This window comes from Meleagris gallopavo, chromosome 24, assembly GCF_905368555.1.
Source record: "Meleagris gallopavo chromosome 24, MGAL_WU_HG_1.1, whole genome shotgun sequence".
NCBI lineage: Eukaryota > Metazoa > Chordata > Aves > Galliformes > Phasianidae > Meleagris > Meleagris gallopavo.
In genome coordinates, this window is record NC_139427.1 from 3,524,919 (window position 1) to 3,543,228 (window position 18,310).

General features: G+C 58.1%; 2 protein-coding genes across 4 annotated transcripts in view; one reads left to right on the forward strand and one right to left on the reverse strand.

Annotated features, from left to right (window-relative positions):
• HK2 (hexokinase 2) overlaps positions 1–4,867 on the reverse strand; it is a 16,843-nt gene extending 11,976 nt beyond the window's left edge. The window contains exons 1-2 of the mRNA XM_085242952.1: positions 4,709–4,867; positions 120–282 (exon numbers count right to left, since the gene is read on the reverse strand). Coding sequence (XP_085099078.1) covers positions 120–282; positions 4,709–4,771 — 226 coding nt within the window. The 5' untranslated portion in view covers positions 4,772–4,867. The remainder of the gene's footprint in view (positions 1–119; positions 283–4,708) is intronic.
• Positions 4,868–7,707: 2,840 nt separating this feature from the next.
• On the forward strand, positions 7,708–18,031 carry FIGLA (folliculogenesis specific bHLH transcription factor). Of its 3 annotated transcripts, none has more exons than XR_014888002.1 (2): positions 7,708–9,901; positions 17,502–17,648. XR_014888002.1 is itself a non-coding variant. In XM_085242994.1 (2 exons), exons 1-2 carry the CDS (start codon positions 15,916–15,918, stop codon positions 17,802–17,804), a joined length of 516 nt encoding a protein of 171 aa, XP_085099120.1. In that variant the 5' UTR covers positions 15,591–15,915; the 3' UTR covers positions 17,805–18,031. The 3 variants fall into 3 exon arrangements, 1 of the variants encoding a protein (XP_085099120.1); XR_014888003.1 differs by lacking the exon at positions 17,502–17,648 and adding an exon at positions 11,015–15,098; XM_085242994.1 differs by lacking the exon at positions 7,708–9,901 and adding an exon at positions 15,591–16,128 and having other exon boundaries at positions 17,502–18,031.
• The last annotated feature ends 279 nt before the right edge of the window (positions 18,032–18,310 follow it).

Here is an 18,310-nt window from a genome sequence, read left to right on the forward strand (position 1 = left end):
TGCCAGCACGAGGCACAGGAGGGCTGCTCGCACCCCGCGGCCCACCAGGAGCCCCTCGGTCTGCGGGAGACCCCCACCCTGGTTGCAGAGGGGCACGAGCTCTCCCCATGGCGCCGTACCTGTCCCGTCCGGGGTGGACCTGACGAAGGAGGGCAGCATCTTGACGGAGGCGGTGGGGTTGGTGTCAGCACCCAGCCCCTTCTCCATCTCCTTGCGGAAGCGTTCGGACACCTCCTGCAGTGTGTCCTCGGAGAGCCGCATGTGGTACAGGTACTTGTCCACCTGTGGGGCACAGAGGGGCAGCAGGTGAGCAGTGGGGCTGGGGGACGTGGGGACAACGCCGCAGCTGGAGGGTGGGAGCAGATCACACACACCGGAGCACAAGGGGGATGTGCATGGAGAACTGCATCCCACACCTGGAGCCGCTTTGCAACTCAACCCTAAGGTGGTCCAAACGAAGTTGAACCCTACAGGTGGTCCAACAGGTGCTCAACCCTGCAGGTGGCCCAAGGGAAATCCAACCCTAAGGTGGCCAAAGAGACGTCCAGCCCCACAGTGGCCCAAGAGAAGTCTGACTCTACAGGTGGTCTAAGAGAAGCTCAGCCCCAGGTGGCCCAAGAGAAGCCCAAATCGAAGGTGGCCCAAGAGAAGCCCAGCCCTATATGTGGCCGAAATGAAGTTCAACCTACAGGTGGTCCAAAAGATGCTCAACCCCGCAGGTGGCCCAAGAGAAGTCCAAACCTAGGGTGGCCAAAGAGACGTCCAGCCCCACAGTGGCTCAAGACAAGTACGACTCCACAGGTGGCCCAAGAGAAGCTCAGCCCTACGGGTGGCCCCAAAGAAATCCAATTCTACAGGTGGCCCAAGGGAAGCCCAGCCCTACAGGCAGCCTAACAGAATCCCAGTCTCACAGGTGGCCAAAGCAAAGCCCAGAACCCCCACCTGCAGGCACCCAAACACACTGGCACGGCCCAGCTCACCCTCTGCCACCCCAAATTGGGTCCCGGGGTTGGATTCCCAGCTGTGGGGCTGGGAGTGACACCTCAGTCCGTGGGACCCAGTGCTCCCCAGGGGATGCTGGTGGTGAGGATCCCTGCGGGGCCCTGCAGGGATCACAGCCGGCAGCCGCTCGCCCCATTTACAGCATCGGAGCTCCTCGAAACGGAACGCCTCATCCCTGAGCTGGCTGCCAGCTCCCATCCGAGCGGGGCAGGGACGGACGGGCAGCGGGAGGCGTGCAGACAGACGGACGGCCAGGCCATGCCCTGGCCCCATGACCTTCCCTTACCGCTAATTAAAGGGCAGCGGCCAACTCAGAGGGAAACCCCACCCATGGGGCTCAGCTCACCTGTCTGCAGGCACGTACGGCTCCATCCCCCCGTGCCCCCCGCGCTACCTGCGGCGTCACGAGGCGCGGGGTCACCTTCCTGTAATCCCCAAAGCCCTTTTAAACCCGGGATCATCTTCTCCTCCAAACTCAGAGCCCATCCCGCCCGGCTCAGCCGGGTCAGAGCACCCAGCACCCACTTCCTCCCCCTTTTCCCCTCCCCCTCCCCATAGGAAGGGTGCTGATCTGCTTCCCCTTTTTTGTGTTATCTCCGGAGCTGCGCTGCCACCCCTCCCATCTCCAACCCCCCTTCCGCCCCCCCCCGGGGCCCCACAGTTGCAGAAGAAGCTGAGGCTGCGCCTTTCGGGGTGGATTCTTTCGCTTTTTGGCGTGGATTCTTTCGCTTTTTGGCACCGGGGAAAGACAAACAGCTCTTATGCATGAAAACCACGTCCGGGCCGGGCAGGCTTTAACCCTGAGCTGCACAGAACCCAAAGCACTGAGCGTGGGAAAACCCCCCCAAGCCCCCTCCCAGCTCTTATCCAACCCTGCACCCCACAGAACCCCGCAGCTTTGGGGAGCGCTGACCCCATTCTCCCATCCCGGAAGGTGACGAAGGCCACGCTGCCACCGTGACCCCGCAGCCCCACATCCTCACCACCCCACGTGTGCACGCTGTGACCCCACGGCGCAGCCCCCGTGACGCAGCCCGGAGTCACTTCCAGCCAGGCTGAGTCACCGCGTTCCTGCTTGGCCGGTTCCTCCTCCCCAGCCCTGCACCCATTTCTCGGCCCCATTCATCCATCCTCAGCCTCATCCATCCACCAATCCCCGCCTGGCCCCACTGACCCTTCCTCAGCCCCACTCCCCATTCCTCAGCTCCATCCATCCATCCATCAATCCTTCCTTGGCTCCGCTCATCCTTCCTCGGCCCCATTCATTCCTCCTTGGCCCCACTCACCCCTCTCCAGCCCCATCCATCCTTCATCAGCTCCACTCACCCATCCTCAGCCCCACTCACCCATCCTCAGCCCCACTCACCATTCTTCAGCCCCACTCACCATTCTTCAGCCCCACTCACCCATCCATCCTTCCTTGGCCCCATTCACCCCTCTTCAGCCCCACTCATCATTTCTCAGCCCCACTCACCCTACCTTGGCCCCATCCATCCATCCTCAGCCCCAGCCATCCACCCATCCCTGCTTGGCCTCACTGACCCTTCCTCAGCCCCTCTCACCCTTCTTCAGCCCCATCCATCCTTCCTCAGCCCCACTAACCCATCCTCAGCCCCACCCACCCATCCATCCTCAGCTCCATCCATCCATCCATCCATCCATCCATCCATCCATCCATCCATCCATCCTTCCTTCCTTCCTTCCTTCCTCAGCCCCATCCATCCCTCCTCAGCCCCACTCACCCATCCATCCCTTATCAGCCCCATTCACCCCTTACCAGCCCCACTCCCCATTCCTCAGCCCCATCCATCCATCCATCCATCCATCCATCCATCCATCCATCCATCCATCCATCCATCTTTCCTTGGCTCCACTCATTCTCCAGCCCCATTCACCCCTCCTTGGCCCCACTCACCATCCCCAGCCCTACCCACCCATCCCTGCCCCCATCCTCAGCCCCACTCATCATCCGCAGGGGATGCTCTTTAAATCTGCCCCCCAAATCCCTAAAGGCGATGGAAGGAGAAATCTGTCTGTGTCTGTCTGTCTGTCTGTTCTGTCTTTCCCACTGCTGGGATGAGGAGGGGCCGTTCCCAGGACCCCGCAGTCACACAGCCCCTACTGGGAGGGTGGAGAATGAAGAAAAGTACGGGGGAAGAAGGAAAGCTGACCGCCCCAGTGTTTGTGCTGGAGTCGTGAAATCCCCGCTGCTGGCTGTCAGCCACCCCGCTGTCACCTCGACTGAGTCACCCCACTGTCACTTACCCCACTGTCAGCCACCCCACTGCCATCCCATTATGACCCCACTGCCCTCCCAGTTACCCCACTGCCCTCCCAGTTACCCCACTGCCATCCCATTGTTTCCCCGCTGCCCCCAGGACCCGATGAATCCCACAGGAGCTCAATGAGGGGCACATGGGGCCGCCTCCACCCCCCCCTTCTCGTGCAGGCTGTGGGTTTTGGGTTCTGTTCCACCTTTGGGGCTGGGAGGGCATTTCGGGTTGCCCCCCCCCGGTCTGAAAACGCGACCAAACGGAACGGAACCAGCCCGCAAAGCCCGCATTTCCCGCCCCATCGGATCCCCTACAGCGCAGCTCCGCCGTGCGCTGCCGACCCCCCCCAGCCCCAAACACCGACCCCCCCCCCCCAAAACACCGCTTCCAGCCCCGCGCCCCCCCGGCACCCCGCCGCCCCACAACCGGACGGAGCCGCACCGCAACGGCAGCGCCTCCGGACCCCCCCTCCTCCTTCTCCCCCCCCTCCCGGCGTTACACAACCCTCTCCACGTGCCCCCCCCGCCACCCCCCCCATTCGGAGCTCCTCGGGCACTTTCGGCACTTTTTTTTTTCTTCCCCCCCCAACCCCCCCCGGCGCCTTTTCTTCACTTCCTACCGAGCTCAGCCAGCGTGGCGCTCCGCTCTCCTCCCCATCTTTGCCCCCCCCGCACCCCCCATAGGACCCCATAGGAGCCCATAGGACCCCCATCCCCCCCGCCCCGCATCCACCACGCGATGCTCCGTCCGAACAAAGAAGCCGCGCTCAGCCCAGGCGCCGCTCCGTTCCCCGAATCCCACCGCTTTCGCCCCCTCCATCCCGCGGGACCCCCCCGGCCCGGTCCGGTCCCCCCCCGCCCGCGGGGCCACGCAGGGACACGCGGGGCACGTCCCGCACGGCGGCAGCGCTCAGCCCGCCCACGGCCACGCGGGGACAGCGCCGGCGCCGCCGCTCTTTTTTCCGCCTTTCTTCCTTTTTTCTTCCATTTCTTCCTCTTTTATCTTCATTTTTATCGCCCCTTCCCCCCGTTTTTACTTTCATTTTCTTTTTTCTATTTTTTTCTCCTTTTTTTGCCCCTTTTCCCCCTTTTTTTTTCCTTTTTCCATTTTTTCTCCTTCCTCTTTTTCCTTCTCTTTTTTCTCCCTTTTTTCCCCTCTCCCTTTTTTCACCTTTTCCTTTTCTTCCCCCACTTTGTTTTCACTTTTTTCCTTTCCCCCTTTCCCCTTCCCTCTTCTCCCCTTCCCACTTTTCCCCTTCCCACGTTTCCATTTTTCCCCACTTCCCTCCTTTCTCTCCCCCTTCCTCCCTCTTCCCCCTTCCTTCTTTTCACCTTTCCACTCCTCCCCTCTTCCGACACCCCCTCCCCTTTTCACCTCTCCATTCCTCCCCCCGCTTCGCCCCCCAGTTCCAACTCCCCGCTCCCCCCGCCCACCTTCTGCGCCTGGTCATGGTTGAGCTCCGTGAAGAAGTACGCGAGCAGATGGGACGCGATCATGTCGGCGGTGCGGTGCGGAGCGGTGCGGAGCGGTGCGGTGCGCCGATCCCGCCCGTCGCGCTGAGCCTCATTGAGGAGTTCCCCGGCCCCCCCCCCGCCCCCCACCCCGTGACGCCACGCCGATCCCGCTCCTCCATTGGAGGAACAAAGAGGGTGTGGGACCCCCCCGAGGGACGGAGCGCCGCTAGGGGGCGCTGTAAGAGCGTGGGGAGTGGGGGGGTATGGGGGGGTGTATGGGGGCTATCTGTGGGGTGGGGGTGTATATGGGGTGGGGGAGTTGGGGGGGTGTATGGGGTGGGGGTGTGTATGGGGTGGGTGTAGGGGGGCTGTCTATGGGGTGGGGGGGTGTGTATGGGGGGTGTGTATGGGGTGGGGTGGGGGTGTGTGTAGGGGGGCTGTCTATGGGGTGGGACCGCGTATGGGGTGGGGGAGTGGGGGGGATGTATGGGGTGGGGGTGTGTGCATGGGAGGTGTGTATGGGGTGGGGGTGTGTATGGGGTGGGGGTGTGTATGGGGTGGGTGTAGGGGGGCTGTCTGTCTATGGGGTGGGGGTGTGTGTATGGGGGGTGTGTATGGGGTGGGGTGGGGGTGTGTGTAGGGGGCTGTCTATGGGTTGGGACCGCATATGAGGTGGGGGAGTGGGGGGATGTATGGGGTGGGGGTGTGTGCATGGGGGGTGTGTATGGGGTGGGGGTGTGGGGTTGGGGGGTGTGGGATGGGTGAGGTGGGGATGTGTGTGTAGGGGGTGTGTATGGGGTGGGGGGCTGTAGGGAGCTGTCTATGGGGTGGGGGCATGTGTGGGGTGGGGGAGTAGGGGGGGTGTGTATGGGGTGGGAGTGTGTGAAGGGAGACTACGGGATGGGGGGGTGGGGGCGTGTATGGGATGGGGTGGGGGTGTATGTAGGGGGGCTATCTATGGGATGTGGGCGTATATGGGGTGGGGGAGAGGGGGTGTGTATGGGATGGGAGTGTGTGTGTGTATGGGATGAGGGTGTGCGCATGGGAGGTGCGTATAGGGTGGGGGGTGTGGAGGGGACCTGTCTATGGGGTGGGGGCGTATATGGGGTGAGGGAGTGGGGGGTGTATATGGGATGGAGTGGTGTGTATGGGGTGGGGTGGGGGTGTGTGTAGGGGGTGTGTGTGTGGGGTGGAGGTGTGTATAGGGTGGGGGTGTAGGGTTGGGGGATATATATGGGGGTGTGTATGTGGTGGGGGGTTGGGTGTGTGTGTGTATGGGATGGGGGTGTGTGTAGGGGGGCTATCTATGGGTGGGGGTGTATATGGGGTGGAGGGTTGGGGGGGTATGGGGCAGAGGTGTGAGGGGTGGGTGGGTGGGGTGGGATGAGTGGGGTGGGGGTGTGTGTAGGGGGCTATCTATGGGGTATATGGGGTGGGGGAGTGGGGGGTGTGTATGGGATGGGGTGGTGTGCATGGGGGGTGTGTATGGGATGGGGGTGTATGTGGGGGGTGTGTATGGGGTGGGGGTGTATATGGGGGTGTGTATGGGGTGGGGATGTATGTGGGGGGGTGTATGGGGGGGGTCGGGGTGTGTGTAGGGGGTGGGGGTGTGCGTATGTGGTGGGGGGTGTAGGGGGCTGTCTATGGGATGGGGGTGTATATGGGGTGGAGGGTTGTGGGGTGTATGGGGTGGAGGTGTGTGGGATGGGTGGGGTGGGGGGGGGGTGTAGAGGGTGTGTGTATGGGGTCGGGGGGTGCATAGGGGGGCTATCTATATGTTAGGGGTGTATATGGGATGGGGGGTTGTGGGGTGTGTATGGGATGGGAGTGTGGGGTGGGGGGTGTGTATGGGAGGGAGTGGGGGGGTGTATGGGATCGGGGTGTATGTAGGGGGGCTATCTATGGGGTGGGGGTTTATATGGGGGGGGAGCTGGGGGGGTGTGTGTATGGGGTGGGGTGTGTGTATGGGGGGTGGGGGTATGGGGTTAGGGGGCTGTGGGATGGGTGGGGTGGGGGTGTGTGTATAGGGGGTATGTATGGGGTGGGGGTGTGTGTGGGGTGTGGGGTGGGGTATGTATGGGATGGAAGTTGTGTAGGGGGACTATCTATGGGGTGGGGGTGCTTATAGGGTGGGAGACTGGGGGGTGTGTATGGGATGGGGGTGTGTGCAGGAGGGTGTCTATGGGGTGGGAGTAGGGGGCTGGGGGGCTGTGAGATGGATGGGGTGGGGGTGTGTGTAGGGGATGTGTGTTGGGGGTGGGGGTGTATTGGGTGCTGGGGGTTTATGGGGTGGGAGCGTATGGGATGCGGGGGGTGTATATGGGGTAGGGATGTATGGGGTGGGTGTGCATAGGGGCGGGGGGTGTATGGGGTGGGGGGCGTATATGGGGTGGGGGTGGGATGTACATGGGACAAAGATGTGCCTATGGGGTGGGCACAGACGAGGTGGGCTTCTATGGGGTGAGCGCTTTGGGATGGGAGGAGGTGTACGGGGTGGGGGGAGGGGATGTCTACAGGGATGGGGTGGATGGGATGGGAGGAGGGGGGGGGGGGTAGGGGGGCACGTGTCCGCACACAGCACCCCGCATCGCCCGCCCCACAGCCCCGTGTGCCGTCACATGGCCCTCAATGTGCAGCACTGCGTGCTCAGCCAGCCGTGTGCACCCGTCAGACCCCATCAGCCGTCACCCCACAGCACAGCTCGGAGCTCTGGGGAGCCCCAGATCCCAAAACCCATCCGCTCCCACCCCAATGCTGCCCCATAAGTGGGTGCCTGAGGCCGCGGTGGGATTTGGGGGCTCTCTGTGTCCCCGTGGTCCCGTTGGTTCGTCCTTTGGGCTTGGGGTCCTCGCTGCTTTTTGGGGTGCGGATGCTGTGGGGTGTTTGTATGGGGTCGGGGGGAGTGGGAGGGGATGGGGGAATGAAGGGGGTGGGGGGGAGGGAAATGGGAATAAAGGGAAATGGGGGGAACGGGGGAGGAGGGAGAAAGGAAGGAATAAGGAGTGGAAAATTGGAGGGGAAATGGGAAATGGGAAATAAAGGGGGGAAATGGAGAGGAAGGACCAAACCCTCAGGAATGTTCCCAAATGCTGGAAGGATTCCAACCCTCTGGCATCCCACAGTGTATCCCTATGGGTCTGGAGGTCCCCTATGGGTCTGGGGGTCCCTATGGGTCCGGGGGTCCCCTTATGGATTTTCGGGTGCCTTAAGGATTTGGGTGCCTTATGGATCTGGAGGTCCTTCATGGATCCAGGTTTCCATTATGGATTCGGGGGTCCCATGGATCTGGGGATCCCTTATGGACCTGGGGGGTCTGCATGGATTTGGGGGTCCCTATGGCTCTGGGAGTCCCTTATGGCTCTGCACATACCCTATGGGTTTGGGGGTCCCCATGGATCTGGGGAGTCCCTTATGGCTCTCGGGGTCCCTATGGCTCTGGAGATGCCCTATGGATTTGGGGAATCCCTATAATTTGGAGGGTCCCTACGGCTCCGTAGTTGCCTATGAATCAGCAGAGTCCCTATAGATTTGGGGGGTCTCTATGCCTCTGGAGATGCCCCATGGATCTGGGGGATCCCTTATGGGTTTGGGGGGGTCCCTATGGCTCTGGGGATGCAGGAACGCAGCACCACAGAGCAATGGCCATCAATGGAGCAACACGGGGGGGAGAAATGTGAGACCCACAGAGCGACAGCTGCTTCTTCCCCGTTCTGATCTCCACCCAAAGTCACTGCAAACCATAACGGGAAACGCTGCTTCCTTCCCAGAAAGCCCCAAAGATCGGCACCCGCGCTCTGCTGGCCATCAGCAGTGCCTCCCCACCTCCCCCCCAGCCACGTGCCTTCCCGGAATCCACTTGAAGGGCATGAAGTGTTGTGCAGAACTGCCCCCACGCAGCAGCTGTCCCTCCTTCCGCCAATTATTTGGTGTTATCAGTTCGTTGCATGGTGTCTGGAATCCCCTTCCCCACCACTTCCAATAGGAGGGAGCGTCCCTCACACTGAGCCCAAAGTGAAGAAGTCCCTGCAGATGTGGGGCACGGCCCCTTACCTGCACGCTGCCCGTCCCACTTGCCACCCATTCGGCTGTTGTCCCCATCTCAGTGGTCATCGTCTCCATCTGGCCGGTCATGGTCTCCATCTCAGTCCCATTGGTCACCGTCCCCATCCCAGTGGTCACTGACCCCATCCTGGCGGTCATCGTTCCAGTCTTGGTGGCCGTCATCCCCCTTTCAGTGGTCATCATCTCCATCTGGCTGGTCATGGTCTCAATCTCAGTGGTCGCTGTCCCCATCCCAGTCCCAGTGGTCGCTGTCCCAGTCTTGGTGGCCATCGCCCCCCTTTCAGCGGTCATCGTCTCCATCTGCTTGGTCACCGACTCCCGCTTGGTGGCCATCGCCCCATTCCCAGTGGTTGTCGTCTCCATCTCAGCGCTCATCATCCCAGCCTCGGTGCTCACTGTCCCCATCTGGGTGTTCACCCCCATCTCGTTGCTCACTGTCCCCATCTCGGTGCTCATCGTCCCCATCTCGGTGGCACTTTTTGGCTCTTTTGCCGTCAGCGTGGCTGCTTTATGGCAGCTGGCGGGCGACCATTGGCTAGGCACGGCAGGGATAAGACAGGATTGTAGCTGGGCACGGCTCTAATCCCCAGAACCGTGGGACGGGGCTGCAGGACAGCAGAGATCCCACGCTGCACGTGGGTCGGGGTCCTTTGGGGCAGCGCTGCCGCAGCTCTACGGGCAGCCGTGCTGCAGAGGGCTGACGTTGCTTTTCACGGCCAGCGGTTGGATGACGAATCCAACCCCCATCTCCTTTCCTTTCTTTTTAATGTTGAGATGCTACCTGCCCCGGGGGGGGACACGCGGCCGCCATCCCCACACCCCGTCCCTACGTGACCGCAGCCACGCGCGGCTCCGGAAGAGGAGCTGTGAGCAAAGAGGTTTATTGCGGATGGTTCCTTAATTCCATCAGACGGGATTAACGAGGCGGGAGGGCAGCGCCAGAAGGAATCTCTTCCCCACCGTAACCCCGTGAGGTTCCCCAGCCCGGCCACGCAGAGGGAAGGGAAAGGCAGAAATCGGCTTCTGGCGCAGGCAGGGCTCAGGCGCGGAGCTTAAAGCCGGCTCTCAATCCTGCTGTCTGCTCCGAGCGCGGCACCTTCCCTCTGCCAGGTGCTGTATGGTCCCATCCGACCCCATTCCCTCCCCATTCCCATTCATCCCCATCCCTGTCCCATCCCCTCCCATCCTTGCCCTCATTCCCATCCTATCCCGTCTCCATCTTCACCCCCGCCTCCATCCCCATTCCTGTCCCCATCCTCATCTCTATCCTCACCCATCTCCATCCCTCTCTCTACCTCCATCCCCATCCCCATCCTTATCCCACTTCCACTCCACCCCCATTCCTGCCCCCATACCATCCCATACTCGTTCCCCCTGCCCTAATCCTCACCCCCATCCACCTTCATCCCTCTGTCCCCACCCCTGTCACTATCCTCATCCCAAATCCCATCCTCATCCCATTCCATCCCATCCCTTTCCCATTCCCATCCCTGTCACTATCCTCATCCCCATTCCATCCCTCTCTCATTCCTATTCCCATCCCATCCTCATTGCATGCCCATTGCATCCTATCCTCATCCCAAATCCCATCCCATCCCATCCCATCCCCATCCCATTCCCATCCCTGTTTCAATTCTCATCCCATCCCATCCCATCCCATCCCATCCCCATCCCATTCCCATCCCTGTTTCAATTCTCTTCCCATCCCATCCCATCCCATCCCATCCCCATCCCATTCCCATCCCTGTTTCAATTCTCATCCCATCCCATCCCATCCCATCCCATCCCATCCCCATCCCATTCCCATCCCTGCTTCAATTCTCATCCCATCCCATCCCCATCCCCATCCCCATCCCATTTCTGTCCCCATCCTACCCTCACTGTGTGCCCATTCCATCCCATCCCCAGCCCAGATCTCATCCCCATCCCATTCTCATCCCATCCCCATTCCTGTCCCCACCCTATCCCATACCCATTCTCATTCCCTCCCCCATCCATTCCCAATTCTCTGTCCCTTCCATCCCCATCCCAACCCATCACCACTGCCATCCCATCCCACCTCGTCCCCATCCCATACATCCCACCACCACCATCACCCTCAGCCCAACAGCAGCATGGCTTTCTCCCAGCCATGTTACCCTACAGAAATGCCCTATAATATCTCCCAGACCCAGAGCAGAGCCCTGGTCCCGCTAACTCCAAACAACCCTATTGCTCCTGTAGGGGAATCTCACCCCGCTGCCTGGCCACACCACTCCCATCACATCTGCGTGGAAGACACTGGGGGAAGACATCGGTGTGGGGTTTGGGGACTGAATGTCCTTTGGGTTTCCGGGATTGCCTGTTCCCCGCAGGCGATATCCGCCAAGATAAGGATTTATGGCACCAGAGAGAGTTTTATGGCCCTAATGGCAGAGAAGGCTTTGAAGGCAGCACGCTCCACCTGCACAGTGGGCAAAGTTCTCATTTCTGCCCTATTACACACACACGGTTTCCCCCCATCCCAAAGCCTGGATGTGAACATCCCCATTGGGCCACATCCCAACGGGAACGAGGGACGAACCCATAGATCTGAGGGATGAACCCGTAGATCTGAGGGATGAATGAGGGATGAACCCACCCCATAGATCTGAGGGGTTCTTGCTGGGCCAGCGTGCCAAACCCGCAGATATCCATCTGGTTTAGGATCTATATGGCCGGCCCCCAAAGCACAGCATCTCTGGGGGTGATTCCTACGGGGTCAGCACCACCAGCAGAAGGTGGAGGAGCAAACCCTGCACCATAGTGGGACTTTGGGGTTTGCTAATGGGATTTGGTTCGTCACGCAGCCCATAATTACCCCTCACAATGCTTTGGTGGGTCTGCCCCCATCCCAAAGCAGAGGACCTTATGGGATGCCACTCAGTGGGGTGGGTGCTGAGCTCAGGGTGCAGACGGAGGAGGCGGATCCCTCAGATCGACGCCTGTAGGATCGCACAGGATCCAGCCGACCCCATTGGGATGGAGCTCTTCCAACAGCCTCATGTGACACTTGGGGACACGCCAGGCTCATCGAGTGTCAGCGGCTCTGGAATGGGGCCGCCCCACAGAGCTGCCCTTCCCCCCGACCTTCCTGGAAAGGGAAATCGGAGAGCGCGGATGATTTTCCAGTCCCGTGATTAATGGGATACGTCAGAGCCCAGCGGGGCGGGGTGGGGATGCACGTGTCCCCAAAAGCCAATTCCCCATAACCATGACCCCAATAACTGCAATATCTTTGAATCCCCAAACCAACAACTACGACCCCATTAACTGTAATCCCAAGAACCGCAAAACCCCAAAACCATGCCTCCAGATCCCAATATCCAGTACCCCCAGTAACCTATAACCAAAATCTGTGACTCCATTAACTGCCACCCCCCAGTAACCATGACCCCAATAACCAATAACCCCCCTAAAACAACGCACCCAATCACCAGGACCCCAATAACGGATACCCCAATCGCTATGACCCCCCAAAACCATGACTCCACTGACTGTGACCCCAATAACTACCACCCCAATAACCTACCCCCCAATATCTGTGACTCTAATAACTCTTATCACCAATAACCATGACCCCAATAACCAATAGCCCCAGAGACCACGACCCCAAAACAAAACCCTCAATAACCACGACCCCAATCGCCGATACACCCCAAAACCAAGACTCCAATCACCGTGACCCCAATAACCTACAGCCCCCCAATATCTGTGACTTCGATAACTGATACCCCCAATAACCATGACCCTGATAACTGACGACCCCCCCAAAACAATACCCTCAATGGCCATGATCCCAATAACCACAACCCCAATAACAAAACCCCCAATAGCCCCCCCAAAACCATCACTCCAACAACTGTGACCCCAATAACCAATACCCCCAATCACCATGACCCCAATAACCACGACCCCAATATCCGTGACCCCAATAACTGATACCCCCGATCACCACGACCCCAATAACCAATAACCCCAATATGTGTGACCCTGATAACTGATACCCCAATAACCACGACCCCAACAACTGATAACACCCCAAAACAATGCCCTCAATAACCATGATCCCAATCACTGTAATCCCAAAAACCACGACCCCAAAAAGCAATACCCTCGATAACCGATACCCTCAATCGCTACGACCCCAATAGCAGCCCTGTTTTTTAAGGATTAAAGGGAATTTCCCCCATTTCCCGGCAGCTGTAGGGTTCAGCAGCGGCTGTGGGGTCACACTGCCACCTACCGAAACCTCTCGCCCTATTAATGCCACTCGGACTATTCAGCATCCCATAATAGCAGGGACGCTGAGCCTCCAAACCCCACTCCTCCCTTCTGGGCTGCCCGATTCACCACGAGGTCCCTCTTTTAGGGGATGCTTTTGGGGGATGCTTTGGGGTCAACAGCTTAGGGCTGTTTTGGGGACAGCACCACTTTTTGGCTGTTTTCTCAAGGGCCAAACACCCCTTCTTTAGAAAGAACCCCAATAACTGAAAACCTCAATAACTGGGATGCCCCACCCCAAAAAAATAAACCAATAAACCCAACAACCATCACCCCAATAACTGATAATTCCAATAACCCCAACCACTATGACCCCAATAACTGATAACCCCAACAATCATCACCCCAATAACTGATAATTCCAATAACCCCAATCACTATGACCCCAATAACTGATAACCCCAACAACCATCACCCCAATAACTGATAATTCCAATAACCCCAACCACTATGACCCCAATAACTGATAACCCCAACAACCATCACCCCAATAACTGATAATTCCAATAACCCCAACAACCATGACCCCAATAACTGATAACCCCAACCTCTACAACCTCCAATAACTGATAACCCCAATAACTGATAACCCCAATAACCCCAATAACCGATAACCCCAATAACCCCAAAAATCAATAGACCCAGTAACTGAAAACTCCAACCACCGTGAGCCCACTAACTGTAATCCCAACCACTACGACCCCAATAACCGTGACTGCAGTAACTGATAACCCCACCGATACCCCAATACCTGATAACCCCAATAATCATGACCCCAATAACCAGTAACCCCATACCCATGACCTCCAATAGCTGATAACCCCAATAACCGATACCCTCCATACCCAATAGCCCCAATAATAACGACCCCAAAAACAGACAACCTCAATAACTGCTATCCCCAATGACCACGACCCCAATAACCAGTAACCCTAATAACTGATCACCCCGATAACGCCAACAACCGACAGCCCCAAAACCTGGTAACCCAAAAGACCAGAGACCCCAATACCCACCACTGATAACCCCAACAACTACAACCCCAACAACAACTGCAAGAACTGACAACCCCAATACCCATGACCCCAAAAACAGATGCCCCCAATAACTGATACCCCCAACAACCACGACCCCAATAACCACGACCCCAATATCCATGACCCCAATAACCACCACGCCATTAACCAGTAGCACCAATACCTGATCACCCCAATACCTGTGACCTCCAATAACTGATAACCCCAATAACCAACACCCCCCAAACTCCATAACCCCAATAACCGATACCCTCAGTAACCATGACCCCAATAACCAGTAGCCCTACCACTGATGATCCCATAACTATGACCTCCAATTGCTGATTCCCCCAATAACCATGACCCCAAAGACAGATACCTCCAATAACAAATACCCCAAATAACTGAGACCCCAAATAACCCCAATAACTATGACCTCCAGTAACTGATACCCCAATACCCATGACCCCAAAACAGACACCCCCAATAACTGATATCCCCCAGTGACCCTGACCCCAATAACCCCAATAACCCCAATGACCACAGCCTCCAATAACTGATAACCCCAACAACAATCCCCCAAACCACAACTGCAATAAATGATAACCCCAAAAACCGGCACCCCAATACCTAGTAGCCCCAATTCCCAAAAACCTAATGACCCCCAAAACCAGATACCCCCAATAACTGATACTCCTAATTATCATAACCCCAATAACCCCAATAACTGATCACCCCAGTAACTATGACCTCAATACCCACGACCCCAAAACCAGATACCCCTAATAACTGATACCCCAATAATCATGACCTCCAATAACGGATGCGCCCCATAACCACGATCCCAAAACCAGATATCTCCAACAACCGATATCCCCAATCCCATGACCCCAAAATCAGATACCCCCAGTAACCCCAAAGCTTAAAGCCCCAAATAGGAAAGCTTTGGGGTCAGAGTTCACCCTGGAGTTTGGTGTCGGGGGTTTGAGGTCAGGGTTCTGGGTATTGGTTATTGGGTTCAGGGGTATCGGTTATTGGGGTCATGGTTATTGGGGGTGTCAGTTATTGGGGTCATGGTTATTGGGGGTGTCAGTTACTGGGGTCATGGTTGTTGGGGGTATCGGTTATTGGGGTCATGGTTATTGGGGGTGTCAGTTATTGGGGTCATGGTTGTTGGGGGTATCGGTTATTGGGGTCATGGTTATTGGGGGTGTCAGTTATTGGGGTCATGGTTGTTGGGGTTATCGGTTATTGGGGTCATGGTTGTTGGGGGGTATTGCTTTTGGGGGGTTAATGGGGTCATGGTGATTGGGGGTATCAGTTATTGGGGTCATGGTGATTGGGGGGTGTCAGTTATTGGGGTCATGGTTGTTGGGGATATCGGTTATTGGGGTCATGGTTGTTGGGGGGTATTGCTTTTGGGGGGTTAATGGGGTCATGGTGATTGGGGTGTCAGTTATTGGGGTCATGGTGATTGGGGGATGTCAGTTATTGGAGACACAGATATTGGGGTCAAGGCTTGCCCTTGAGTTTCGGGCTTGTCCTTGGGGTTTGGGATCAGCGTTGATTTGGGATCAGGATCACCCTGCCTCCCGGGCTCGTTTTAGGGCTGAGATCCAGATGGAGCAGAGTGGTGCAGCCCCTAACGAGCACTAATTAGGGGAAAGGGCGCTGCTCGTTAGCCCCAGCTGGGCACCAGGTGCAACCCCCATTAGGCCGGGGGAATTTAAGGGGCTTTTGGAGGCTCTTTTTAGGGTTTTCTCTAGAAGCTGCCCTGCCTGCTGGTTCTGACCCTACAGCTCGGTTATGGGGGAGCAGCGGGGTGCTGTGGGGGTGCTGCTGCCCACCCCTCCCCCCGAGGTGCTGGGTGTGGTGCTGAGCCAGCAGCACGGCCCCCTGCCCCACGCAGCCCCCATCGCCCGCCTGCGCCGCGACCCCAATGGGGGCTATAGGGCCGTGGGGGACCCCCAGGGGGTCCTGGAACGGCGGCGGGTGGCCAATGCCAAAGAACGGGAGAGGGTGAGGGACCCCATAGGGACCCCAAATAGGGTGGGGGGGTTTGGGGGGGGTTGGAGGGTGTTGGGCTGATGTGTTGTGGGGTTTGGGTTTTCCATCTCATTTGGGGCGAGTGTGGGGTCAGGTGGCCCACAGTTATGGGGGTTGGTGGGGATTCGTGGTTCTTGGGGTCGTGGTTATGGGGGTCTGCAGTTAATGGGGCTCATGGTTCTTGGGGCCCACAGCTTTTAGGGGCTTAGAGTCACTGCGAGTTATGGGTTTGGGGGCTCCCAGCCATTTGGGGTTGGGGTTCTTGGGGTCTGTGGTTCTTGCGAGTTGTGGCTTGGAGAGCTTGTTATGGGGTCAGGGTTCTTGGGGTCTGCATTTACTGGGGTCTGTGGGTATTTGGGGTCAGGGTTTTTGGGTTCGAGGTTCTTGGGGTCTACAGTTATTTGGGGTTGGAGTCACTGGCAGTTGTGGCTTTAAGGGCTCGCAGTTATCAGGGCCTCAGGGTTCCTGGGGGTTTGGGGTCAGGGTTCTGGGGTCAATGCTGATGTGAGGTTGGGGTTTACCCTGGGTTTTGGGATCAGAGCTGGTTTGGGGTTGGGATTTACCCTGCAGTTTGGGGTTGGGGTTCTGGGGTTTGGGGTCAGGGTTTGCCTTTGGCTTTTGGGATCAGCATTGATTTGAGTTCTGGGCTGTTTTGGGATTTTGGGATCAATGTTGATTTGGGATCAGGGTTCACCCTGGGCTTTGGGGTCAGTGTTGATTTTGGGGTTGGGGTTTGCCCTGGGGTTTGGGATCAGGGTTTATCCTTGGCCTTTTGGGCTGGAATTTCTGGTTTGGGGCCAGTATTGATGTGAGGTCAGGGCTGATTTGGGGTCAGAGTGTGCATTGGGGTTTGAGTCGAGGTTTGCTCTTGGGGTCTGGCTTCTGGGGTCAGGGCTGATTTGGGGTCAGGATGCACCTTGAGTTCTGGGGTCTGAGTTCTGGGCTTGCCCTGGGGCTTTGGGGTCAACACTGATATGAGATTGGGGTTTACCTGTGCTTTGGGGTCAGTGCAGATGTTGGGGTTCTGGGATTTGGGGTCAGGATTTGCCCTTGGCTTTTATCATAGCTGCTTTGGGGTAAGGATTTGCCCAGGTGTTTGGGGTCCATGCTGATTTGAGGTCATGGCCTGCCCTGGGGTTTGGGGTCAGGGCGGGTTTGGGGTCAGAATATGCACTGGGTTTTGGGTCAGGGTTTGACACTGGCGTCTGGGTTCTGGGCTGCTCCTGGGCTTTGGGGTCAGTGCTGATTTGGGACCGGGGTTCCCCCTGTGCTTTGGAGTTTGGGGCTGCTTTTGGGGTGGGATTTGGGGCAACGCTGATGCGGGTTGGGGTCTCTCCCCATTACAGATCAGGAATCTCAACAGCGGATTCTCAGCCCTGAAGGCTTTGGTTCCTTTGATGCCCCAGGACCGCAAACCCAGCAAAGCCGACACCCTGCGGGCAGCTGCCGAATACATCCGCCTGCTGCGGGCTGTGCTGCGGGACGCGGGGGGGCCGCAGGTACCCCCACCCCAAAAACCCCAGGGGGGGGGGGGTCCTAAAGGGAGAATTTGGGGGCTGCGTTGTGTCGTTGTGCAGCCCCTGAATGACCCCGTTCTGATTTTTTATTTTATTTTATTTTATTTTTTATTTTGGGGTGAAAAGCTTTAAATTTTTGGCAGGACGGAGCGGGGGGCGGCAGCCAGGAGGTGACCCCGGGGGGGGGCGGTTGGCCCCCGTGTGCCCCCCAACCGCATCCGTGGGGCTCCCAGCCCTGTGTGGGGCGGCTGCAGGCGGTGAGTTGGGATGTGGGGGTGAACCTGGGTGGTTGTTGTTATTATTTTTTTTTTTGGAGGGGGGGGGCATCACACACGGGGTGCCTCAAATCAGCCCCCCTCCCCCCCCCCCCCCAAAAAAAAAACCCCAAAACCTTTGGTTGAGAAATATTCTCTCTTTTCCAGACGCTTCCTGCTCATCCCTAAGAGAATTAATGAAGATTTGGGGGGGGATGGGGATGGGGGGGGGGGGACCCGAGTGATGCTGACGGCCCAGCGCTGATTTCGGTGCCCCCCAGACCAGAATTGATTTTCCCCCCTCTTCCCCCCCCCCCCCGTATTGATGCTATGAAGCTCCGCGTCCCCGTTGTGCTGTTCGGGGGAGGGGGGGGGGGGGGTGGG

Excerpts from the sequence above, each read along its gene's own strand:
- FIGLA (XM_085242994.1), top strand. The coding sequence starts at position 15,916 with ATGGGGGAGCAGCGGGGTGCTGTGGGGGTGCTGCTGCCCACCCCTCCC. Across the intron at positions 16,129-17,501 it reads ATGCCAAAGAACGGGAGAGG|ATCAGGAATCTCAACAGCGG; the intron begins GTGAGGGACCCC and ends TCCCCATTACAG.